Here is a 27,315-nt window from a genome sequence, read left to right as displayed (position 1 = left end):
GGGGACATCTAGACACAAGCCCTAATAGTAGCCTTTCAATTGTTATTGAATAAATAAAATGAATCATAGGTTTTCTAGGACAGTACCAGTTTGACTTAATTTTAAAGAGTAAATTTAAAGTAATTTATAATGTACATACACACAGCAGTCATTTTCCACATAATTTAACATGTCCCTATTGACTTGAACCACCAGTGGTACATGCACGACTGTCCTCCCTATTGGGCAGCATGGGACAGTCCCACCAGGTGCCACAAGCCACTTGTTGGGACAGTCATGCATGTAGGCCCCATTGTGAACATATTAATACACACATACACACACACACACACACACAAACACCTTGTCTTACTTCATACCATCAAAATATGTGCAGTATAATTAATTATAAAACTTCACAGAGAATAGTCAGTCACTGGACTGGTATAAAAAACTCAATCTTAGTTGGCTTCACCTACAAAGTGACCCATTATCGCTCAGTACTCAGACTCAAGCTCTTGTCTCAATGACAAGAGCCACTTAACTAGCCTCTTTGCTCCTTTTTATCCATCTTAAACACTTTCACGTGTCTACCCTAATCTTCCATTTGATTATATCACACCTGCTTTATTTTTTCTCCTACTGGCTCACCACAACCTAATAGAAAGGAAAATCATGAATTATTTATTTTCCTGCCAAAGGATTCTCATTATCATTACATTTAATCCTCACATCATATAAGGCAGTGATGGCAAACGTTTTAGAGCTTTCAATGATAACAAACTGCCTGCTGTGGCACTAGTGCTATAGGTTCACCACCATTGCTATACAGTATGATTTTCATCCTATTTTACTCATGCTGTGTATATATACTGAAGCTCAAAGAGGCAAAATAACTTAAAAAGGAGTTTTGAATTCAGGCTGTCAGCTGGAGCATTTAATCCTTATCCTTGTGCCTAGTGGGGGACCAGCCTGCCTCTTCACTTCTCTAATGCTCCCTCCCCTTCAAGGTAAGTTTTCTTTTACATGCCCATTCCACTTTGCTGTGGCTACCAGAACGCAGAAGTAGTCTGAAACCCAAAGTAAGCTGAGCATGAAGCAGTGATATGGTGTTACAGTAATGTCTGCCAGAATCATATACACCACACATCAGCTATCCCTGGCCTTATTGCTTCATGTATTTTCTTCTTCTGCAAATAAGTTACCACTTGTGTGATACCAATTATGCTGTAAAGTTTTTTCTTAACTCAACCCTCGCTTTCCAGTCCTCTAGTTCTCTCAACCTACAGTCTTTCCACTCACGTCTATCTCAACTTGTCCTGCTTCATTCTGCTCAAAAACCAAGTGACAGATTACACAGAACATTAATCACTAGTTTACTGCATTTATTTCAATGCCTGCATTTACCGCATACTTCTGACATCACAAAATTTTAAAGGAAATGCCTTCTTAGCAAGCATCACTCTTAAATGCCCACAGCGTCATCCACTGAAACATGTAGAGGCAAGCCTCCTTTATTAAAGAGAACAAGCCACTTAAAAAAGATTCTTACCATGGTCAACGTGAGCCAAAACACAGATGTTCCTGATGTTGGCAGTGTTCTTCTGGAGTTCAATCATCTTATCCAAACTATTGAGCACCATGGTTACTCACTTCCCAGGACTGGAAATTAAGCATGCGTTAGGAATGACACAAGGGCTAAAAGTTGAGGCAAAAGAAACTGAAACGCTGGGTGCTGACAAACATTCTCAGATACCTTGAAGAAGCCCATGAACGTTTCCTGATGGGATACACCTATCCAGGCTCAGTCCCAGGCCCAGCTCAAAGTTAATGGATCACGGAGGCACTAAGGAGTAGCGCGCCCTTCCGGGTCACGCAGCGCGCGGGGGAGGGTGCGGTAACACCTGCCAGGGGCCCGCGGTCCGGTCAACTTGTCAAGCCCGTGAGGACCCAGGACAGTCGGTGGCAAGCAGGGAGGAGCCGAGATGCCCACAGTCCTCCTGGCCCCTCTGCCCCTGTCCCGGAGTCCCTCACCTTTTCTCCGGCGCGGTGCCACCGGAAGTGAGCGCTGGGCTTTAGGACTGTCTAGAGAACCCAGTGAAGTTTTGGGTCACGTACTGAGGACCCAAACAGGTGCGCCGCCGACCGTCCACGGCTTCCCGAATGAAAGGGGAAGCACATCGGCACCACACTCCCTCCGTCTCTGCGATCTCTCTGCGGATTTCAGGTCGCATGAAGCCCCAGCTGTAGGCCCGACGCTGACCCCGACCCCACCCGGCTCCACGCTCTTCCCCGCCCTCACTCACCGGCTCCTCCAGTCACTTCACAGCGGCCTCAGAACTCGAGCCGCCCCCAGCGCGCGAGGGGCGGGGCCGGACGCGACCTTTAACCCGCGCACGCCAGGGACGCCACCGGAAGTGGGCGTGGCGGCCGTCTCCTGGGTCCCGCGGTCGCCTTGACGACGGCCGCGCTGTGGAAGCAGAGAGGCGTAGAAGAGGACCTGGGATCCGCGAGTATGAGGAGCCGGTGTCTGTGTCAAATCTGCACCTGCGGGTAAGACACAGCTGGGTGCGGGCACGCGGGGGGGTGGGGGGGCCTGGGACCTGAAGTGACGAGGGCACAGAGACTCCCTGCTTATCCGGACCCGCGATTGGTGGATCTCTCCGCCCTTCTGGCTACTGGGCAGAGCACTTCTTCGTGGTCCCTGAGATTCCTGTCCAGGGATGTTAACTTAAATACCACCTGGGCCAGGTAAATAATAGGTATGAGCCAGGGGCGGATGTGAGAGGCTGGTTAGTGGAGGGGTCTGGTTCGGCTGGGAGTGTGCATGCCGTACAACAAAATTAACTAGAAAATTAATTAGAAAGAACGGTGCACAGGCTATTAGATTGCAACCCATGTTACACTTTCTTCCATCTCCAGCTTTCCATCCTCCAGGCCAGACAGCGCTCCTTTAGGATTTGCCTAACAGGAAAGGCAGCAGTCCCCACCCTGAAACCCAGAATTGGCCCGTGAGCCCAGCCTAACAACCTTCCAGGACCTGTAAACACAAATGTCTTCTCCCTCAGCTTCACTGTTGATGCATGGATTAGATTATTTGCTAAGTAAATGTGAATGTGCCACACCTCCTTCCTATTGTAATCTCCTTCAAAGAAAAAACATCTGCCCGCTGATGGAAAGCAGGTTTTCTGTTATATTAATAATAAACATTGTAATTAGATATAGATTAAAAGATAAATTAACTTTTCAGGTATGAATTTTCAAACTACGATGTACAAGAAAAATTTTTAATCTCTTTTCTAATCTTAATTTATTTTCAATCTAAGATCCTGTCCCATCCAGGAAATTCAGTCTTCATTCCTCTTTCTTCAAGTAGTTCAATGATGCAAGGAGCTGAGGCATTGCTGATGTAAGGTGGAGTTGCTTGGGGTTTGAACACTGCATGGCATCCACTGAAAAGTCCCTTACTGAAACTCACATATTTCCTTCAAGAGCAGAGCCTCTGATGCTTTTGTTTGTGTGCAGAAATCTTTGACCAACCTAGAAGCTGTTGTTGCAGGGATCCACTCAGCCAGCTCTTGAGATCTGACTATCTCCTGGGACAGTGACATGGATTGAGGCAGATTCCCCACCCTAATCACAACCCTTTCCCCTTCATCTGTTACCCCCTCTCTCCATAGGGTTAGGGAGGGGAGATACTTTTTCCTTCTCATTTGTTCCAACTCTGTCAATTTCCTCATGACAATAAAAGACAGCTAACTGTATTTCATCTCCCATAAGGGACACCTGACTTCATCTCTTCCATGAACTGGTTTTTACAAAACAGGAGAAGTTGCTGGGCTCAGACAGCTGTTCTTCCCTGTCCTGACAATATCCCAACAAGGGTATATAAAAGTTTTGACTACTTGCTTGGAATAAAACAGGTGGAGCTGGGCCTGGCAGTCTATGCTAATAATCCCAGTACTCTTGGAGACTGAGGCAGGAGGATTGCTTCTGAACAATTTAGTGACTTAGTGAGACTGTGTCTCAAAATAAATAAATAAATACACAAAGAAAGAAAGAGAGAGAGCAAGAGAGAAGGAAAAAGAGAAAGGAAAGAAAGATAGATGCTGGGTATATAGCTCAGTGCAAAAGCCCTGTTTTTAAAGAAATAATCTTTAGGGAAGTTTTGACCTACTTCCACTACTGTCAGTTTACTGGCAAAGACTCTCTTTTTTCTCCCCACATTAGGAAAGTAGGTCAAAGCAACCATGCATCTCTAACATATTTTTCTCTACCATGTGTCTATGCAATTTTTATGTGAATTAAACTATGTTGATGTTCTTTTATGTTGGGGAGAAAAGTTTGGAGATGTTAGAAAAAAGTAAGGCTCAAATATAATGAAAGACCCTATCACTTAGACTTTTATTCACATATCATACTCTCTGAAATGGCAACCTTTTTGCCCTACTCCACACTCTATTCCACTTCCTTGTTCTATTGTTTTCTGTTGCACTCAGGATATACTATGTGTTTTTCCAATTTTTTTGTTACTGGCTCTCTCCACTCTACCCTCCATCTAGGTTATAAAGTCAAAGAGAACAAGGAATGTTTTCCCTTTTCTTAATACTATCCTGAATAGCTTTGCATAGTTGTTGTTCATTAAATACTCAATGAATGAATGAATGACCATACAGTAGTGAGAAATGAATGTGGGTGGTATAAATTAACTAAATCTTTATCTGTATGTTAATATTTGAAAAGTTAGGAATTTAAGCTGATAAATCTAGATATTCAAAGGAGTGTTATAGGTGTAGCCTCCAGGAAAATAAAAACCAGAAATAATAAAGAATTTTCTTCTGAGGATTGGAAATGTTGGGCTAGAAAGTTTTGCTTTACTTTATAATTTTTCACACTGGTTTATTACAATGTGAATATCTCATTTTCATGGAAAATAAAAACAATGACAAATCCCAAAACTTTGACTTGGCTCTTGTAACTCAGTACACCTCTCTCAGAATGTCTGTGTGTGCACACACTACATAACCTGCTCTTCTTGGGCCTATTCAGCACTGACCCACTTCAGCGCTCCCCACAGCCTCCATTTTCAGCTGATATTCCTGAATCCCTGACTCCCCAGTTTCTTAGACATCTGTGACACCACTTCTTTACTCTCCCTGTGCCGTAACTCTTCATACTGTCCAGCAGCCTCCAAGCAGAGAAACATTTCTCTTCTTTTCTTCCTGGGCATCCATTGGGTTCAGTCATGTTAGTTTGTTCAGACTCATCCGCACAGCACACACATTCTCTCCAGGCCCAGCTTCAGCTGGCGCTTGTTGTCAGCCCTCACTGCACAGCTGGGATCTCCATGTGTACCAGACTTGAGAAACAGATAGTTATATTTCACTTGGATTTTTTGTTACATTTGTTTTTAAAGTTTTGTCTCTTTTGTTAGATGGAAATTTATACAGTGAAAATACCTCATAATCTTTTCCATCACAGATAATAAATGTTCCTTAAGGCTTTTTTTACACACACATTGCTTTTTATTTTAAAAATATGAGAGCACACTCTGTACATGGTGTTTTACAACTCATATTTTTTACTATTTACAATCTTTGCATCTTCTAGCAGCCATGCTGGTCACCCTCATTCTCTTCAGCAGCTGCTTATATGCTTTCCAGTCATGTGTCACTTAAGAATGAGGATACACCTTGAGAAAGGCATCAGTAATGATTTAGTCCATGTGTGGACTTCATAGAGTGTACTTACACAAACTAAGACAACTATAACATCACTAGGCAATATGATCTTACATGACCATTGTCATGTATATGGTTTGTCATTAATCAAAATGTCATCATGTGGCACAGTACTGTATTGGTCCAAGACTCTTAGTTTTGAACAATGTAATACACACTGGTAAGTTTATGCCCAAACTACATTGACAGTATAAAGAATATATATGACTCACTTGGAAGAACTGAAAATAAGCTTCCAGAAAAAATACCCAAAAATCTCACCATACAACTGGACTGTGAAGGGAGCCACTACTTCTGCCACAACAGAGAACTGCAAAGAACCGTAGGCCCCAGAATAACTCATCTCTTCCAAGTCAGGGAATCACATTGCAAATCAGAATGCTGCCTGACTGAAAACTCACTGTGCTTCTCCCACAATCCCTGCAGACAGAAGGCGTGTGCCCCTCATTCGGGTAGCTCTGTTGTGAGTGGGCATCATGTGAGTGCAGAACAGGTAAAGCCTAAGTTCTGTGGGGATCTTGGCTACTAAGGGTCTAGAAAATGCAAGTGCAAGCTTTCCCATGGTTTGAACCATAACATGACCCTTATTTATTACAAGAGTAAAACATGTTTTTTAACCACACAAGGGTACACTAATTTATTCATTGTTTTTGTAAACATCACTGTAGAGGGAAGTCGTTTTTAGTAAAGCTACTCTGAAGTTTACACATTCTGAGTTCCTTACAGGTCTCTGATTAAAATGAAATAATCTCACAAAATGGTTTTTAAGGCACAATAATCTTTCAGTCTATTTGTTTGCACAGGCGACATCATTGTCCACATGGAACCACAAGGATTTATGAAAGTTCTGGCATGTATTGCCCCACAACTGAATATTCGGAAAAATATCCTATGTATGGCAAAGTTCTTCCACCTCAGAGTCTTAAACCCAAGCAAGAAATTCGAACATGTCATGGTAAAATGGAAGGAATCACTACATTTAAGTAAATATTCAGCAACTATTTGCTTTACTTATTTTTCTCCCAACTCTTCTAATAATAAAATTTTCTAGCTATTTATGTTTAACTATTTAATTAAGTTGAACCAATCCAAGAAGCAAGAAATGACTGTAGTTAAGTCCCAACTTGAGAAAACGAGAAAGATGAAGATTAGTTTAGACTGATAAGTGAGAAGAAAAAAGGGAAAAAGTTGTATTGATATTTTAAAATATCTCATTTTTTTGTACTTTCACTGTCACAGCCACTGAGAGGAATGCAGTGGGTTCCAGTTTGTCATGTCTGCCTGCTCTAGCTTTCACATCTCATCCATGTTCAATAATTTAGCCTTCCAAGATAATCTTTATAAAATGCAAATCGAATCCTATCAAATCCCTGTTTAAAATACTCTTAAACTTTCCTGGGCTGGGGATTTAGCTCAGTGGTTCCGGTGCCTGCCTCGAAAGCGCAAGGTCCTGAGTTCGATCCCTGGTATCAAAAAAAAAAAACCACTTTCCTGTTGTGTTTAACTGGACACACATCTTTACCCCACTTGCTAAACAGTTACTCCCTCCTTGTTTCTCTGGATTGTTTTCCCTGCAATGTCCTTTCACTCTTTATGCTCCCATCTCATAGACCATTTTTCATTTCCTAAAATGCTAAGTTTCCCTTGTCTCGCATCCTTCTAGATGCCATATTTACCTGAAAATAAGGCTTAACCAGAAAATGAGCCCCAGCATGATTTTTCAGGATGCTTGTAATATAAGCCCTACCCCCAAAATAAGGCCCCGCTAAGATCATCAGCCAGACAGTCACATTCAGTACATTTGCTGCAACACAGAACAAACATATTGAATTATAATAATATTAATAGATAATTAAATGTAAACAAATATTATTGGCATTAATACATAAAATAAATAATAGCATAAATTATAATTAAGTATTTGTAAATACCCAAGCAGGGATCTTTGGATGAGAGATAAACGCTTGTGTAAACAGATGAATTGAGACTTACTGCCAGGTGAACAATCAGAGCACAGAAACAACACATGAGTAACATGCACAAGGATGCAGTTGTGTCTAATATGAATCTTCATAATTCAGTATGTCGAATGTTGTACATGAGAAAAATAAGACATGCCCGGAAAATAAGCCTTATTTCATCTGTTGAAGCAAAAAATTAATATAAGACCTGGTCCTATTTTTGGAGAAACACGGTATGATTTTTCCTTCCTGGAATTTTCCCTCCTTCTAGGTTAATGCCATTTGAGCTGCAGATTTTAAACTAGTCATCTCTTAGAAAAAGCTTCTCTGACACCTCACCTCATTTTCTACCCAGGGAAGATTCCTCTGCATAAGTTCTCAAAGCACCTTCATGTTATTTATCATTAGATTAGTTTTAGTGGTCCATGACAGAAGGAACTATGTCCATTGTTTTCCCAATATTCTACTAACAGATATTTAGTACAGCACCTACTAGCACAGAGGAAGTACCCAGTATTTTTTCAGTGGGTAATGGAAAAAAAAATCCTCTTAATTCTAAATTTTTCATTTGGACTCAATTTTGTTTTTTTCTTTTTAAGAATCTTTGTACCTTTGTCAATTTGGTGGATCAGCTCTTTTCATTATTTTATTTAAGCTGTTAATACATTCACTGTGAGCCCATACATACATGACTGTCCCATCCAAGGTCTTTCCCATCCAATGGGACAGTCGTGAATATACCAGTGATTCAAGCTGGCGGGAACATTTTAATGTGTACACTACATTCATGGTACCATCTTAGGAATTAAGTATATAAATAAGTTGAATCCTGTTATTTTAAGGAATTTATATGTCATATTTATGTAAGGGGTATTAAAATATTCTATAATCACTTTTAGTGTTAGCCATTTCCATTTCATTTTGGATAGAGCTCATTCTATTTATATAGTGAAAGTGGAAACTTTCAGATTTTCACTCTAATACTTTTAACATTTCAGGCAACCTTGCAGTAATTGTGCTTTGATGACTCTAGTTACTTCTGTAAGTGTGTAGCTCATTCACAAATTTGAATGGTCTTAAGACTTTAGTACATCTCTAAGCACTAACATTACAGATCCCAGAACTCCACCTAAGAGTAGATAATGGAGTAAGTCCCAAGACTCTGCATTGTTGGTGACTTTTGCCCAGGGTTCACTGCAATGGATCAGGAATTGAACTGCCCGTGGCCAGTAACACTGAATGTAAAACCAATAAGTGCTTTGTCCTACTAATGTTTACAGTCTTGTGGGAAAAAATACCTAGAAGCCAAAAAAAAAAAAAATCGTATAAACAAACAATGTAGATTATAGGCAATGAGATGATGACTTTGAACAGCTGGTTAAGATAGAGCAAATGGGAATAATTGCTCTTTTTGCTTTAGCATCTTTCTTACTAGATGCCTTAATGGTTCAAAATGGAGATATGAAATAAATGTTCACATTTACAGTATTGAATAAAGGCTTTAACCAGCTGTAAATGTTAAAATTGAGAAGGTTTAACTATCTTGTCTTTCTTATAAAAGACAGTTGTTTTTCACTTGTTGGTTTTCCAGGTAAGGAGGAAAAGAGAGGAAGAAATTTTAAAAAGAAAAAGACCAAAATTCCTATAAAAGCCAACATTCAATTTCTTAAATCGTCACCTCTTCAGAAGACACTGGGTCTTTTCTTTGTATATTGACGGGGAAACTAGCAGAATTTTTAAGAACCATAACATAAGGGTTTGGAACTGTTGCTTGACTCCTTCATGCTGATTTATCTGTAATTCAAACAAAGAATAGGGTCATTCTATACTTTCTTTAATACCAAAGGAGATTACTATGTAAAGAGGTGATAATCTGAACATGTACAAGACTTTTGATCCTTTAGCATTATAATTGTAGCACAGATTCATGTCTCCCAGACTGAACAGGAAGTCTGCACAGGAGGAGGAGAATTCAGAACATATCACATGTTGCGGGCTATCTCGGAGGAGTAAGACCACATTCACCTTTCACTGCTTCTCCACAAATAGTTGCCATGGATTTGGAGGTGCACCTCCTAACACTTGAGCTAATCTAACCAGCAAGACAGACCTCCAAGCTTTCTCTCTGCCCTTCTCTCCCTAATTTCCCTGCTTTTGGATTGCATTTTAGCCCATTCCCTAATAGCTGGTGTTTGGAAAGAGCAAAGAACAACTCACATTTCTTGAGAAAAAGAGGTACATGATTTAAATAAACATGGAAAGGGCATTTATGTAAAGCACAACTCAAAACACATGTGAAATTGCAACTGATAAAATCCATGAAGGATAGGCACAAGGTACCCTAACAGCTAGAATAAAAGGTTTGACTGTCAGGAAAATGAGAGGGAAAAAATAACCCTTAAAGGTGTTAAGCAGTTAACTGGATTAAGAGGAAAAGGAAGTGAATTGCAGGCAGAGGTAGTAGCAGCAGCAGAACCAAACGTGGAAAGTAGAAATGTCTAAAGGCCACCTTGCACAGAGAATACTAGAGGAAGTGGAGTGTGAGTTGAGGCTAGTGATGGAGGCCAGGCAGGGCAGTTAGGCTGTGTTCAGTTTGTCTATGTCTTGAGAGCAGTAAGAAGCACTGAAGGCTTCCATTCTGTTTTCTTTGATGGGGGGGCAGGAGGTGTTGAATGAACAGGTGAGATAGGTAAGGAAGAAGCCAGGGAGAGGAGAGAAGAATGACCAGTTGAAATTTGCATATGAGTTACTTTGGGTCCTATATGGAGACGAGCTTGGGCAGAGGACTGAGGTGGATGCTGCTAAGTGAGTTGAGGGAGCTACTGGAGAATGGTTCAAATGAGCCACTATGAAAGAGTTGAATATTATGGCAGTGGTGGAGTTGGAGAAAGGCAATTAGATTTAAGAGATGTAGGAGACAAAATTGACAGAAGAGGAGAGGAGGTTAAAGGGTGAGTGTTAGATTTTTGACTGTGAGCTGAGAAGCTATTTATTTACATATGGAGCAATCAAAAAGACTAGGCTTCTTGGAAAAAAGAGAGGGTTTTTTGGAGCATGTTGACTGTTGAAGTGCCATTGAGTATCCAGGAGGCCATGTAAGTAGTGATGTGGAGCTCAGAGAAGAGGTTCAGGCTGAGATGTAAATTTGACAGTCATTTCTGTAGAGGTAGTAATTGAAGCTATGTGAGTAGAGAGGAGTTGTCCTTGTGACTAAACATTGGTTAAGAGAAGTGTGTATAAGTCCAAATCTTGAGAAACTGTTGAGTAGATTATTTACTGGTTGAGTATAAGTGGATGAAGCAGCACAGGAGACCAAAAAGGAGTAATAGAGAAGGCAGGAAGGGAGAATTTCCTGGAAATAGACTGTGTGGACATAATGTCAGTTACTGCTGGAGAGGCCAAATAAGACAAGGACTAGAGATATCTGATGTGTTTAATGACACGGAGTCACTATGAACCTTAGCACTGCACTGAGGGAGTGACAATCCTGAAAACCGGAGTGAAGAGGCCTGAAGAATGGTTAGAGGGGGTGAGAAAATAGAGTCAAACACCATAAGAATGGATACCATAAAGAGACGGGATTCAGTGAATATTTTTCTTTTTTTAGCTTATGAACATGTGAAATTTTTTCATCAATACAAGATAGTTAAAATGAGTGGCATGGCCAACAGAATCCAGAAGAAAAACAGTCTATGAGGACTCAGAGTAATAGTAGTGGCTAACATTGAAATAATAATAGTAGTAGCTAATGAGTTGCCCTTAAGATGTATCATTCACTCTTGCAGAGTCACTGATCATTTTGCAATGAGCAGGAAAATCTTTATTTAGGACAAGTCAGGTTTTGACAAAGTGGATGCAGGGAGACATTTCTATACTTTGCAGGTTAATGAAACCTTTCACCTGAGGTTTCCTTCCACATTAGAAAAACCTCAATTATTTGAGGATTTTATTTACTTAAGATCAAATTAACTGAGGATCTCTTTTGATGTTTTAAAAAGCTAGGATTTGGGCACATTTTCTTAAGTTATGTAGTCACAAGATAGAGCCTCATAAAGGCATTAAATTCTTTCAAATAGTTCATCAATTATTGCCATTTTGATATCTTCCTAGACTTTTCAGTTAAGAAAAACTTTGATATTTTAAAACTGAGATAATTGCAATAAAAGCATGTGTGAGGCTATGTTTCAAATTTGTTTATTTCAGATCAGATTATCGTCCTTATGAAATAGTGAAACAACTTCGCCACATACCAGAAGAATATAAACCAAAACAGGGGAAGATTGATCTTGGCACTACCTACAAACGAGATTTTACTTCTTATAAAGTGCAGCCTGTGGCAATACTTCGGCCTTTGGAAAGACAAATTAAAAAAGGAAAATTGGACACTGTCCCAACCTATAAAGGTAATTTGCCATTTCAAAGTTTAAGGAGCTAAAACACTAAAACTTCCAATTTTGACATCTAATATCAAACTAACTTTGGTGTATTGCCAAACTTAAGCCCAATAGTTTAGGAAAGAATTCTTTTCTCTTTTGTGAGACTACTATTGTATATCCAAGAAACAGAGACCATTGGCCTGATGGAAAGATGAGAGACTTGGGTTCTTCTCCAAATTCTTAGTTTTCTCTATCTCAAAACATTTTTGACAAAGGATACCACTGAATAAAGATTGTGTCACATTTGTCACTTTATGTCACATTTAGTTAGCCTTGTTTCCTTGTTCCTATCCTAAAATGAGTTGCACTCTACCAAGAATTCTGGAATCTTTGAAAAGGTTAAATAAGGTTAAATAAGTAGCAACTCTCTTCTTTATTCAAGTTCCAAATCAACCTATAAAGCAAAAGCGTTAGTAGATTACTTTTCTATTGTCAAAGACTAGGATGGAAGATAAGTCTTCCATCTGTAATCAAGTATTTCCTGGTATTGAACCTCAGAATACAATCAGCTTGTCCACCCCTTGATGGCCAATGCTGGATGACCACATAGGGGACCTGCTCCTCTGGGACTTCAGCATGGAGGAGTGAGATGCCTTCCCCTGCTGGCAACTCTTCTGAAAGAGTAGGAGCTGGGCAATGAACAACTAGATGTTCTTTCTAAAAACACCTGATTTTCAAATATTCTATTACTTTTGTGAGATGGAAGTCTTGATTTTAAAATATATATTATCTTTTTTTTTCTAGTACCAGGGATTGAACTCAGGACCTTGTGCTTGCGAGGCAGGCATGGCACCACTGAGTTAAATAGCTGGTCCATAAAATATGTATTATCTTGAGAGTAGATATTATTTCTATTTTCTTTTTTTAAATAATGTAACTGAATATATGGGCTCACATTCTTTCCATTAAATATGTGATATAGCTGCATGAGTATAACCTAATATGAAATCGTTTTGGAAGAGTGATGCCAAAGTAATGATTCATACTTTAATTAGGTTATAGCTAAATGCATACTTTTTTCTTAAAATTTTACATTTACTATTTAATGGGTAAGTAAAGTGTGTGATCAGTATATTGTGATCTATATGCCTACACATTAGAGAAATCATAAACATATTCTTCCTGAATTTTAAAATTGTGAATGCATAAGGTGCTATACAAGTAACAAATTATGAAGACTGGGTATGGTGAACAATTATAGTATAATTGGATATAGTAATAGCTGACATGTAGGTTTATTTATGTACATAGGATATAATGTACTGGACAAAATTTGATGTAAAAGGTAATTGATGAAAATGATTTTACTTCATCTTTTATACACCTGCAGTGAGACTTTTTTCTCTATAAGACCCATAAAAATGTATCAGTATTGCTGATGTCTCTTGATGCCGTGAATATACACATAGCATGCACACATGCATACACACACACGCACACACCAACCTAGTTGGCTTTCCATCACCCAAGTTCCCTGTGGATTTCCGTATTTCCACTATGGTAGCTCACAATTCCTTCTGGCTTTCTAGCTTCTAAACTTTCTGGTCAGGAAAGGTTGTATTTTGTCTTTGCAGGTTTTCAGGCATGAGACAACAGAGATATGAAGGGACAAGTCTATACTTCACCATTCTGTACGATTTTACTGAAGGTTTGGTAGATACCTACTTAAGGGCAAGTATCTATAAAATCTAACTCTAAGAGTTAAAAGATAAAAGAAGGACAGAAATAGGATATGATAAAAAAACCATCCTCCAGGTTGGTAAACAGGGCAACATTTACAATCTGGACTTTTTTTTCTTTTGTTTTTTTTGGTAGTGTGCACCCACCAATGGATCCATGCTAGACAAGCACTCTACTACTGAGCTACATCTTTGGCCTTTTTTATTTTTGAGGAAAGGTCTTGCTAATTTACCCAGGCTGGCCTCAAACTTGTGATCTCTATGCCTCAGCCTCCAGAGTAGCTGGAATTACAGCCGTGTTCCGTTGCACCTGGCTTAAACAGAAATGTATCTGTCCCCCATATCTTCAGCAGAGAAACTTATATTAAAATACATTTGATGAAAATAGGACACTTTTATTTGATAAATGTTTTAGTGATTGCCTGGCCCTGTGCTAGCCATTGTAGGAAACACTGAAATCTGGATTACAGAATGGTTGTTGACATAAGAAATTTTATAATTGATAACCAAAGATACAAAGATCTGAAAACTGTAAAACATTGATGAAAGAAACGGGACATAAATATCCTGTATTCATGGATTGGAAGAATCAATATTGTTGTCAGTACTACCCAAAGCAATCTATGGATTCAACACAATCACTATCAATATTCTATTGGCATTTTCCAAAGAAATAAAAAAAAAGCAACTGTACAATTCATGTTGAACAATAAGAGATTCTGATTCATCAAAGCAATCTTGAGAAAGAAGAATAAAGTTAGAGGCATCACACTTCCTGACTTCAAATTATATTACAAGGACATAGTAATCAAAATAGTACGGTACAAGCATTAAGAACAGACACGTAGATCAATGGAACAAATCAAGAACCAAGAATTATATTCAAGCACATATAGCCAACTAATCTTCAACAAAGTCACCATAAATACACAATAGAGAAAGAATAATCTCTTCAATAAATAATGCTGGAAAAATTGGATATCCTCACACAAAAGAATGAAATTAGATCCTTATCTTACACCATACACAGAAAACAAACCAAAGTGGATTAAAGACATACACTTAAGATCCAAAGGTGTAAAAGTCCAAGAAGAAAACAAAGTTCCTTGACATTGACTTGGAAGTGATTTTTTAGATATGACATCAAAAGCATGGGCAACAAAAGTGAAAATAGACAAATGGTATTACCAAAAGCAACCTACAAATTGGAAGAAAATATTTGCAAACTGTATATTGAATAAGAGATTAATATCCAAAGTATATAAGGAACTCACACAATTTAATAAAAAAAACAACTTGATTTTCATAATGACCATAGGATCCCAGAAGATATTTTTCCAATGAAAACATACAAATGACTAACACATATATGAAAAGCTACTTGCCATCACTAATATCAAGGAAATGCAAATCAAAAACAAATTGAGATATCACCTCACACCTCTTCAGATGTGTATTGTAAAAAAGATAAAAGATAAAACTGTTAACAAAGATGTAAAGGGGGAAAAATCCCTTGTGTTCCTATAGGTAGGAATGTAAATTGGTATACTCATTATAGTAAACAGTTTGATGGTTCCTAAAAAAAATAAAAATAGAACTACTATATCATCCAGTAAAATCCTTCCTCTGGATGAATATCTGAAGGAAATAAAATCAGTACCTCAAAAAGATAGCTGCAATTCCATAGTCATTGCAGCATTATTCACAACAACCAAGATATGGGAACGAACAACATAGGTGTCCACTGGTAGATGAATAGATAAAAAAAATTGTGGAGGAGGAGGGAAAGAGAGAGAGACACAGAGTGAGATCCTTATCTCTTATGTAAATGTTTGGGACCAGAGTTTCTCATATTTTTTGGATGAGATATATTGGGAATGGGACCCAAATTTAAACACACACACACACACACACACACACACACACACACGTATGTATAACCTGAAGGTGATTTTATATGGTATTTATAGCATGCCATTTCAATTGTACTGCTACATGAGGTCAAGTATAGAATTCTCCACTTATGGCCTCATGTTAACATTCAAAAAGGTTTTAATTTTTGAGCATCTTCGGTCAAAGATGGTCATCCTGTGTGTGGTGTGTGTATGTGTGTGTGTATGTGTGTGTGTGTGTATGTGTGTATAAAATAAAATATTCAGCTTTAACAAAAGAGAGCCTGTCATTTGTGACACCATAAATGAGAGCAGTTTGCTAAGTGAAATATGCCAGACATAAAAGAAAAATACTGAATGAACTGACTTATATGTGAAATCTTTAAAATGTTGAATACACAGAAGCAGGGAATAGAATGATGGTTGCCGAGGCCAGAGAGATGGGGAAAATGGGGAAATGTTAGTTATAGGAAACAAAGTTGCAATTATACAGCATGAATAAGTCTGGAGATCTAATGTACAGTGTAATTATTATAGTTTATAACTGTATTACAAACTAGAATTTTTGTTTTGTTTTTTTGAGACAGGGTCTTGTTATATGGTTCAGGCTGGTCTTGAACTCACTATGTATTCTGGGCTGGCCTGAACTCATGGCGACCCTCCTGCCTCAGCCTCCCGAGTGCTAGGATTACAGGCATGTGCCACAATGCCCAGCTAGAAATTTTTAATAGAGTAGATTTCAAGCGTTTTCACACTACACAGACATACACACGTATAAATATACGAAGAGAGGGACATGTTAATTAGTGTAGTTGTGTGCTTGCTTTGGCAGCACATATACTAAAATTAGCTTGATTGAAATAATCATTCTAAGATACATATATATCAGAGGCTGGGGATTTAGCTCAGCAGCACAGTGCCTGCCTGACAAGCACGAGGTCCTAATTTCAATCCCCAGTACCAAAAAAAAAAAAAGAAGATATATATATATATATATCAAAAATGTATACCTTAAATATTTAGTTTCAACATATAATCATATGGTCTATAATTTAAAGGAGTTTATAATTAAGAGGAAAATATATCATTAAAAACTAAATAATTATATTAGAAATAAATTATATATCACAAAAGAGGACATAATTCACTAGAAAATTAATGGAACAATCAATGCTTCAGAAATCTATACTTGGTAAAATATCACTTAGGGCTAGACTAGGAATGCATGAGAATAATGCTATTGATATATAGAAAGAGTAAGGATATCCTAAAACCTGATATGAAATGAGCAAAAACTCATATAACCAGAAAATAAGAGAATTCTTTAGTAGACACGATGAGGTTAAGAGATTCAGGGTTGAGAGAGTATAATCCTGCACATGGGTTGAGATCAGATGGGAATGAGTCTTAGTTGCCAGATTGAGAGGCTTAACATTATTCTAGAGCCATTACAAATGTTTGTAGGGTTCTGCTGCCAGGTAAAATATAGCAAATGGCAGAAAGCCATGGATTTGATTGCAGCAATGTTTTTTAAGAAGGTAAAAAATTTAAAAATCTGTTCAATGTCATCAGACAGCTGTGGAAGCAAAGAACTAAAATTTCCGAAAGGGAGGATCTTTTCCTAGTTGAGCTTAAACTATTAGGAGTAAGAGAACCCAGCAGAGTGCTTGACATATGGGTTGATATGATGACAAGTTGGAATCTAGAAGAACCCCAAATGTGTGGCTGATTTTCTTTGTGGGAAATTCACTAAGTGTTTAGGGAACATGATGGACTGAGAGATAGTAGAACAGAAAAATCCCACAGAAATATCCTATAGTCTGATATGGGTGTAGATGCATAGGAAATAAAGTCCCACAAGAATGAAGGCCCCACCTCAAACACACCTCAAGTCTTGTCCTCAAGAGATTTGAAACTAGAAGAAGACTATATCTACTAAAGATGCCTTTGACTGCTGACCTAGCTCAATTTTTAATTGGATTGAGGTGATCTTCTTCAAATCCTATCTACTACTATAGGAAAGAACAGTCACCTGTTAAAAATAACATTGATTTTAGTTTATATGATTATTTTGAATATGACACCCTACTATAGTAAAATATTATAAGACCTATGAAGCCAGGTGTGATGGTGCACTCCTATAATCCTAGCACTCTGGTGGCTGAGGCAGGAGGATTGTTGCAAGTTCAGGGCCAGCTTAGACTACATAGGGAGTTCAAGGCCATCCAGAACTACATAGCAAGACCTTGTCTCAAAAAAAAAAAATCTATGAAAAAAATCAGGAAATACATGATGAGATACTGGCCAAGAAATTTCCAAAATTGATAATAGAATCAGCACATGGATTCAAAAAGCTCCACAAAGCCACCAAAAACCACAAAGAAAATCATCCCTAGGTAACTGTTGTCAAATTTCTGAAGATCAAATAAAGACGAATTCTTACAAATAATAAGAGAAAAGCTACTGATTATCTAAAAAAACAAAAATTATATCTGACTTTTCAACAGCACCACACCTGACTTTTCAACAGCACCACACCTGACTTTTCAACAGCACCACACCTAACTTTTCAACAGAAATTATGGAAGCTCAAAGACAATGGAATGGCATCTTTAAACTGCTAAAAGAAAAATTATATTTATATTAAATATATTAATATTTATATATTTTAAATTTTAAACCCAATGAATCCTAGAATTTTATACCTAATGACAATATATTTCAAAACATAAGGTAAGGCAAAATTAAAAGCAAAAATAAAACAAGACAAGGTAATGATGTTTTCAGACAAATGAAAACAGAAACATAATTCATTAGCAGCAAACTCATACTACAAAAGTATTGAAGGAAGTTCAAGTGGGAGAAAATGATTCAAGATAGAAGCATGAAATGTATGCAAGAATTAAGCACAAAGAATTGGAAAATATGTGGTTAAAACAAAACAATATTGGATTTGGGCCAGGGATTTAGCATAGTGGCACTCTGCCTGCTTTCCAAGCACAAGGTCCTGAGTTCAATCACCAGTACCAAAAAAAAGAAAAAGAAAAAGAAAAAAAATATTGAATTCTTAAAGTCACAATACTAATAAATTGTGTAAGTAACATATATTAGAATAATAGCATAAGATAATTGAAATTAAACCATTTAGAAAGCCTAAAACTAAGGATGGAGCATATATTGATAAAACCCTTCCATCAAACTAACCTCCAACCTGAGCACAAGATAATGCCAAAGGAATCTGAATCTGGATATGCACGGAAGGTAAGCCTAGCAAGAGCAAACCACATTGTACTGACTTAACCCCACTGTATCCCTTTCTGGATATAAGTACTATGCTACACACAGTACCCAGCTTTCAAATGCAAATTCTAAATTATATAAAAAAGAAAAAGGGAAAAAGTTGGAGTAGAGGGAAGAAGGAAGAAAGGAAAGGAAGGAAGAAAGGATAATGGGGGTGGATATGATTAAAGCATGTTATATGCATATATGAAAATGTCACAATGAAACTCAATATGGTACATTGTATGAAAGGTAAAAGTATAACAACAATACAAAAGATGGAGGTCGGAATTGGAAGTATACTATTGCAAGGTGCTTAAACTACAGTTACGTGTGGCTTGACAATGATTGAGTCAACAACAGACTGCATATATGATAGCAGTCCTGTGAGATAATATCTAAGGATGTCAGTCATCTTAGTAAGTGCACCCTCATGTTCATTCAACACCAGAATTGGCTAATGATGCATTTCTCAGAATGTATCCTATAATTAAAGTGGTACATGGTTGTATAAGTCAGGAGGGTAAGCTATGATTAATTAAAATATATGTTATAAATTTTAAGGCAAGGGTTATCAAACTTTGGCTATTGAACCAAATCCAGCCCAATTTTTATAAGAAAAATTTTATTGACACACAACCACACCCACTCATCTGTGAATGTACAGTGCATATCATCTATGGATGCTTTTATGCCACATAACTAGAGCTGAGTCTTTGCAACAGGGACTATATGGCCCTCAAAGCTAGAACATTTCTTATCTATTATAGGAAAAGCTTGTCAACACCTGTTCTAGGGAGACCACCTAATAAATCTTATGGAGGCATGAGTGCAAAGAAAAAAAAGTTAACCCAAAAGTAGATTTTTTAAAAAGAAGAGGAAATAAACAAAGAACTGATTGAATAAATAGAAAAAAATCACATTAAAATAAATGATATAACCATATCAGTTACAACACAGAGATTGTCATAATACATGAAGAAGAAAAAAGAACAAACTATGTGTTGTCTTCTAAGACCTACATTAAATATAAAGATATAAATACATTAAAAACAGAAAGATGAAAAATATGTACTACACAAACTTTAAAAGAAAGCTGGAAAGTGACTATATTAATATCAGAAAAAGAAAACTTCAAAACAAAGAATATAACCAAGAATAAACAGGGATATTAGCTGAAGATAAAAGGCCAGTTTAGTCTCATAAACATGCACACGCATACACCCACACTCCTAAATGCATATCCCCTAACAGTTGAGCTTCAAAATATATGAAGTAAAAACTTATAAAACTAAAATGAGAAATACAGAAATCTGCAATTATACCTAAAGACTGACATTCCTTTCTAAGTAATCTGTAGAACATACAGAAAACCAATAAGGATATAAAAACCTTGACAACACTGCTAAAACTTTGACATAAGTGACATTAGTAAAGCACTTCTGTCAACATTAACAGAATACACATTCTTTTCAAGTGCACATAAAACATTTATCTGGGTAGACCATAATCTGAGCCATAAAACAAGCCTTCACAAAAGAAATCATACAGAGTATATTTTTGACCATAGAAGAATTAAATGATACAAAAATAATAGAAATCTGGAAATCCCCAAATAGTTGTATATAAAACAACAGATTTCTCAATAACAAATTGCTGGAAGCAGAAGTAAAAATTTAGAAAATATGCAGAATTTAAAGAAAATGAAAATACTCCTACATCGTAATACGTGGGATAAAACTTACAGCACTAAATGTTCATATTAGAAAAGAAAAAATACTTAATATTCAAGCCTCTATCTTTTGAAACTATGAAAATAAAAGCAAATTTAACCTTAGTTACCTTTCTCATTGCTGGGGCAGAATACCCAATACTCACAAGTTAAAGGAGGAAGGGTTTATTTCAGCTCATAGTTTGTAGAGGTTTCAGTCCATAATCAGCTGGGTCCCAGCCAGGGTGGCATGGCAGAGGGGCATCGTAGAGTAGAAACAGTCCTTGGTGGGGTAGGCAGGAGGCAGTGAGGCAGCAAGCACCAGCAATCCTGCCTTCTTTCTGTCCCTTTTACTCCATCCAGGCTACCAGCCTTTTGGTGGTGCCACCCACACCTAGGGTGGGGCTTCTGTCTGCAATGAATCTATTCAGCCATACCCAGAACTATGCTAATTCCAATCAGTAGACTAATTCAGTAACACACACCCTAGAAATCCAGCAAGCTCTGGAAAGCCCCACCTATGAGCACATGAGGCTTTCAGGGGACATCTAGATACAAGCCATAACAAAATCCAAAGAAAAAAGAAATGAAGAGCAGCAAACAATGCATTCGAAAACAGAAAATAATACCAAAAAAATGGTGAAACTAAAAGATCATTCTGTTAAAAGATAATAAAGTGAACAAACCAAGGGGGGGAAAAGATGCTAATTTCAAATCAAAAATGAAAGAAGGGTCATCACTCTAGATCGTACAAACCTTTACTTATTTGTTGTTTTTCTTCTTTCCTCTCTTCCTTCCATTTTATTTTTTTATTTTATATTTCATTTTTAAATTTCATTTCAACAAGGTCTCATTGAATCACCCAGGCTGGGCTCTAACTTTCAATTCTCTTGCCTCAGCCTGCTGAGTAGCTGGGATTACAGGTGTGTACCACCACATCCAGCTCTTTTTTCTTTCTTTCGAACATCATTTTGCTCTTAGTCATTTTGGCAACAAGCCTTCACCCTGCATGATTGTGTAGAATTACAGACGTTCAGTAACATTTCTAATTTCCTTTTAATTATTGCAATGTGGTAGTTTAGAAAGAACAGAGATTCCTTCATGGCACCTCAAGAAAAAAAGTTTTGGGCAAAGCATGATGTGAACTGGAAATGGAAAGCTATCAGGTGTGGAGGAAGTTTAAGAGATAATCTCTCATCTTCAATGAGCTGAAGGATTTCTATTACGGAACCTTACCTTCTCTTTACACATGTGCTCTGACTGCCGTTCTACCAGCTGACCCTTCTGCTTATTTATCATTTCTGTCTATTTTGACTATAACTTCTGCCTACCAGTGTTCTCCAGCTCTACCTCCTGGTATTCTTTTAGGTTCTCCTCTGTCTGGCTCCTTATTTTCAACTTTAGGTCCCAAAACAGGACTGCTTGATCTAGCTCATCTTTTCTCACAAGTTTATTTCACAGGTGTGTGGAAACATAATGATTGTCTGCTCTTGTGTCAGGCACACATTCTTATCCAAATATAAGTGGCTTAATCATTAGTCCAAAACTTGGCCCTTTGGGGAGCAATATCTATGGATGAGGAAGTTTTCTCTTTCAAGGAGATATCCACATAATGAGCATTTAGGGTTTGGCTATTCCAGTAGATACTGTCTCATCCATATTTGAATACATTATCTTGTATAAAAATGTGTCTTTTATAGATTGGTATTTTGGAATACATATATTTTGGCAATGTCAATTTTATAGTATTTCTCAGCTTACTATCATTCTCATATAGAAATAATCTAAAGAACCCTCAGTTGAAGTATAAACACTGCAGTCTTCCATCCATGGTCTAGGTAATCTGCAGGGAGCAGGCTAAAGGTATTGATCTTCTAAATCTCAGATCTTAGCTTGCCTATTCACTTCCAGATTCTTCATCAACTTAATGTATTTTTAAATGCACTCAGTTCAGGTCCTTGGCCTCTAGAGACAGCCCTCTCTTGGGAATGTTTTAAAGTCCATTTCACAAAGAAGAAGAGTTGCACCACTTCTGTTTCTAGGATAGTACAAGTTACCCTGTCTTTCCTCAAGGAGTCCCATCAGCTTGTGGGAGTGTAATTTAGTTGAAATTCCCGGTCCATGGAGGAATCTCTTTACAACAAGGAGTAATACCCAAGTCATTTTTGCCCATACATCACAGCACTTGACTTTCCTTTAAGCTTTGGATTTTACGGCTTATCTTATTTTATGAGTTATAGTGAAAATCCTGGCCAGTTCCTGAGGATATGACCATAATCCCCTAAACTGTCCTCACCTATAACAGAGTCCTTTTAGCTCTCTATAATCTCCAACCAGGCTCAGATGTGCCATTCCTTTCTTTGTAATCAGAGGAATCTGGAAGTAGAAACTTTGGTGTACTAAAGTGGGGAGATGAGTAGAGGAGGGTGAAAAACAGACAAAAGGACAAATATGAAGGGAATCAGAAATTTCCTTCATGATGCTATCATTTGGATTTCTAAAGAAAATGAAGGATGTTCAGCAATGAGAAGTCAGTCATGATTCTTAGAGGATAGTTGTTTTCTTTAGCATTTAAAAATGTTCTGTTTTAATTTTTAAGATGATTATAGATCTTGGGACATTCAAAAAAATGAACTTCATAAACCAGAACAAACTTACCAACCCTCACCTGTGAAATTTGGAAACTCAACTACATTTCAGGATGACTATGTTCCTCGGGAGACAAAGCCCAGGGAAAGCTTTAAACCTTCTTCTGTGGTCAGACGTTCAACAGCCCCTTTTAATGGTGACACAAGTCATCGCCTGGACTATATACCTCATCAGCTAGAAGTCAAGTTTGTAAGGCCAAAACAAGTTTACAAGCCAACTGACCTGCCTTTTGAAAAACTCACCACTCACAGGAATGACTTTCAGGGTCTTGTTGGTGAAACTGCAAAACTCTGCAGACCAGCCTACACCAGAGTAGCCCACGATGCTCACTTTGAAGGAAGCACTGAATTCCGTGAAAGTTTCCAAGCATGGGAAATCCCACCACCTAAAGTCAAGAAAGTACCAGAGTACGTGCCCCCTATAGGGAGCATGCAGTTACACAGCACAAGCCATCTCGACTACATTCCTTATCAGGCCAGCCGTGTTGTTCCCATCAGGCCAGTTTCTCACAGAAGAAATAATTTTCCTTTCCAAGGAAAAACCACCATGAAGGAGGATTTTCCAGCATGGGAAAGTTGTCGTCCAGGACTTATTAAGCAAGAGCAGCAGATTCCCAACCCATCTGGAAAATTTGACGGTTTGAGCACTTCCAGATCGCACTATGTGCCACATGAACTGATTCCAACTGAGAGTTGCAGACCTTTAAATGCTGCATTGAAGAGTTCTGTTCCATTTGATGATGTCACCATGTACTCCATAGAGTATGCTCCGAAGAAACAGGAAATCTGCCCAGCTAGCTATCCCACTCCTCCAGGTTATATATTTGAAAATACAGATTTCCACGGTCATAAATTCTTCCACAAGATCACTCCTGCAGTGAAGGCTTTCTAATCATCAAATCATGTTTGAAAGGACGCTAACTAACAAGGCATTGGTTTTCCAAAGGAAACCTCAAATTTAATAGTGAAAAAAATTATGAGAGATATGTTTAGCTTTTTAAACTAAATTGGAAAATGTATTATAGGAGATCAGAACTTAAAATCGATTTTGTACTGCTATTTTAATCAAGATTGCTTTTAATATGTAGTTTTGGAAGTTGTATATTCCCATCTGAACTATTTTAATACTTAACATACTGTTTGATAGTGTGCCCTTAATCTAGCACCATTTATACTTCTGTTTATAATTATGGCAACTGTATGCTTATTCACATACCAGTTGTCATTAATCAAGCATGTTGGGACTATCTAGAGTAACACTGAAAATGACGCATGGATTCTTCTTCCAAGGCAATAGGGCTTTGTTTTCCCCTGGCCTGAAGTTACCAGTAGTGGTGGTGCTAGAGACTGCTGCTCCTCACCATGTTCCTGTTAGTGAGAGGTACTGCACTGTGCCAAGGAGAAGCTCTGGGCTGGGAACCAGAGGACAGAGTTCTGGTTCTAGTACCATCTGTTTCTGTTTGTGCCATCTCCCACAAGTGATTCCCATCTCTGAGCCTCTAGGTCTTCACGTGTAAAAGGAGCCTCTTCCACGTACCTCGCACAAAGTTTGTTTTGAGTTTCAAATCATGTAACATACTTTAATCAATAAAACTACAAATATAAGAGATTGTTAATAATAAATAACTCAATTGATTTTTGTGCCTTATTTGCCATTTTGATTTAGAGTAATTATTTAGGAAGTCTGACAGCTCTGAAGAAGTCTTCAGGGTAAATTTCTGTGATTATGCCCCTAACTGCCACATCTAGATTCACTGTTCAGAAGTAGGCACAGGCCCAGTATGGAACACAATCAACTCATTCACCACTTGCAGCAAGAAGATAAATGCTAAGAAGGGAGGAAAAGGGGGAAGTGTGCAAAAACAGATTGCACTTTCAAAGGCTGGAAATTTCCTAATGAATTAAACTCTTATTGGCTGTTTTTATAAATAAATGGTTGCATTATAAAAGAATACAGTTTATTTTAGCATAAAATGAACTTTAGTCTTATGGTTTACAATTATTTCAAAATATATACTTTATTGAAAATAAATTAATAAGTGTTTGGTTAAATATTTCTGATTATTTGAAAGTAACTTGTTTTTATAGTTACATCTATTAGTAAAATATGGTATGTGAAATGTTACAGTTCCATGCAATAATTAATAAAACATCAATAAAAGGATTGAATTTTCATGAAGTCATTTCTGTTTCCAAATTTCTTTGGAAAATAAAACATTTTAATAAATTCCTGTCTAAATTAACCTGTACATAATTTTATTTTTAAGTAGAAAGCATTATTATATAGTTGATTTAAAATTATGTAATATGACAGCACACTCATCACAGCCCATATTCCAGTGCTGGATCTTTAAATTCCTCTGTAATGTGATAGGATTAGTCTCCTCTCTGGACAGAGGTCACTCAAAAAGTCACCTACTGGGGTTTCCTGGGGCAATATGTCATAGGCTGAAGATATAATGATGAAAAAATGATGCCTCCCTATAATGTAACCTAATACTCAATATAACAAGTGTGAAAATAGAGATTTGAACAGAGTACAGCAAAAGACATTCAGGCTGGGAGTTCAGCAAAGTCTTCCCTATGGCAGATAACTACCAACTGAATCTTGAAAGTAGGAACTTTCCAGATTGAGAAAAGGGGGAAGGACCAGCATGAACACAGTTACCCAGTGTGTGTCTCTGTGCATGAGTTAAACAGACTTCCAAGATATAGCAGCAGTGGAAAGCTAGGAATCTCCAGTTCATCCTCTTTTTCGTCTTCATGAAATACTGTGCAGGAACAGACAGACAGACAGACAGACAGACACACACACACACACACACACACACACACACACATTTTAACAGCCCCAAAAGCTTAATATTATATAGCAATCTGCCAGGTACTTGAAAAAAGTTGTTAAGAAATTTCCACCTCCACTCTAACCTATTTCCACAGTGGCTCTCCTCATATTCTTGCTGAGGAGAATAAGACCACCGACTCAGAAGTTAGAAATGGAGGCTTTATGGTTTATTTTTTTAAAACTGCACAGACAACACAGGGTGAACCTTGATGTTAACTGTGGGCTCCGGGTGGCAATGTGTCCACGTGGGTTCATCACTGGTAACAAATGTGCCACTCTGACCCCGAGGCTGGCAGTAGGGGGGCTGTGCATGTGTGGGTTCAGGGTATATAGGAAGTCTGGGTACTTGCCACTCACCTTTCTGTGAACCTAAAGCTGTTCTCAAAAGTAAAGTACTATTTTAAAAATCTTCATGCCAGGAAGGATGGAGGGGATGTTTGCTAGTTAGAGGCTGGGGATCTCACACCCCATCTTCTTACTGTAGCTAATGGATAGGTTTTCCTTTATGCAAAACCACAACCTAAAGTTCTCTGAATCACTCATGAAGGAGGGAGGAAACATCTTAAATCCAGCAGAGAACAGGAAAGTCAATCTTGAAATCATGAGTTGGCAAATTTGAAAGCCTATTGAAAGGGCCACGGTGTTCAATGCAATGACAAGATTCTTTATTAAGAAGGCTTTAGCTTTTTTTCTCTGTCCACTCAGTGTTCTTTTATGTGGAGGGGCTGATTTTCACCTTACATCACAGACACAGGACTTTCACCAGTGTCACCCCTTCCTAACTCACCCACAAGCATGGGACACAGAGCTCTTCAGTGGCTGAAGTTATTTCACCATCCCTGGCCTCCAGTATCCCCATTCAGACTTTTATTTTTGTCTATTATGGGGGGTATCATGGTTGTATTAGTATTTACTAGAGAAACAGATATAACACAGGGTATATAAATGTATACACAAGATTGGTTCACAACGGCCACCCACAGAGTTGGATGAGGAAGAGTGTGGAGGGTCTGTCTGCACAGTGGAGACCAAAGGATTTAGTCAAAGGTCTGGAGCTCATTACAGTGTCCTGTGGGAGTCCATATCAGGAGGCTGATGGGTGTGCAATGCAAGGCTGAAGGGTCGACACTGGAAGGAAGGTTGA

General features: G+C 37.9%; 2 protein-coding genes across 7 annotated transcripts in view; one reads left to right on the top strand and one right to left on the bottom strand.

Annotated features, from left to right (window-relative positions):
• The window catches only part of Efl1 (elongation factor like GTPase 1), a 139,644-nt gene extending 137,225 nt beyond the window's left edge, over positions 1–2,419 (bottom strand). For 2 of the 5 annotated variants that reach the window (XM_087188556.1, XM_087188559.1), the window contains exons 1-2: positions 2,286–2,419; positions 1,532–1,641 (exon numbers count right to left, since the gene is read on the bottom strand). In XM_087188556.1, the coding sequence (XP_087044682.1) occupies positions 1,532–1,622 (91 nt within the window). In that variant the 5' untranslated portion in view covers positions 1,623–1,641; positions 2,286–2,419. The other 3 variants (XM_087188555.1, XM_087188558.1, XM_087188557.1) reach the window with 2 other exon arrangements.
• Saxo2 (stabilizer of axonemal microtubules 2) lies at positions 2,398–25,495 on the top strand. Of its 2 annotated transcripts, XM_004852876.4 has the most exons (4): positions 2,398–2,532; positions 6,524–6,703; positions 11,885–12,084; positions 23,278–25,495. In XM_004852876.4, the coding sequence occupies exons 1-4, from the start codon at positions 2,495–2,497 to the stop codon at positions 24,216–24,218; spliced, it is 1,359 nt and encodes a 452-aa protein (XP_004852933.1). In that variant the 5' UTR covers positions 2,398–2,494; the 3' UTR covers positions 24,219–25,495. The 2 variants fall into 2 exon arrangements, with proteins under 2 accessions (XP_004852933.1, XP_004852934.1); XM_004852877.4 differs by lacking the exon at positions 6,524–6,703 and having other exon boundaries at positions 2,413–2,532; positions 23,278–25,486.
• Positions 25,496–27,315: the final 1,820 nt, after the last annotated feature.

The sequence above is a fragment of the Heterocephalus glaber genome, unplaced genomic scaffold (genome assembly GCF_053883595.1).
Source record: "Heterocephalus glaber isolate CG9 unplaced genomic scaffold, H.glaber_assembly_v1.0 deba00001531, whole genome shotgun sequence".
NCBI lineage: Eukaryota > Metazoa > Chordata > Mammalia > Rodentia > Bathyergidae > Heterocephalus > Heterocephalus glaber.
The sequence above is the reverse complement of the archived record's forward strand: the minus strand, read 5'-3'. Positions and strand labels throughout refer to the sequence as shown.

Excerpts from the sequence above, each read along its gene's own strand:
- Saxo2 (XM_004852876.4), top strand. The coding sequence starts at position 2,495 with ATGAGGAGCCGGTGTCTGTGTCAAATCTGCACCTGCGG. Across the intron at positions 2,533-6,523 it reads TGTCAAATCTGCACCTGCGG|GCGACATCATTGTCCACATG; the intron begins GTAAGACACAGC and ends TTGTTTGCACAG. Across the intron at positions 6,704-11,884 it reads GAAGGAATCACTACATTTAA|ATCAGATTATCGTCCTTATG; the intron begins GTAAATATTCAG and ends TGTTTATTTCAG.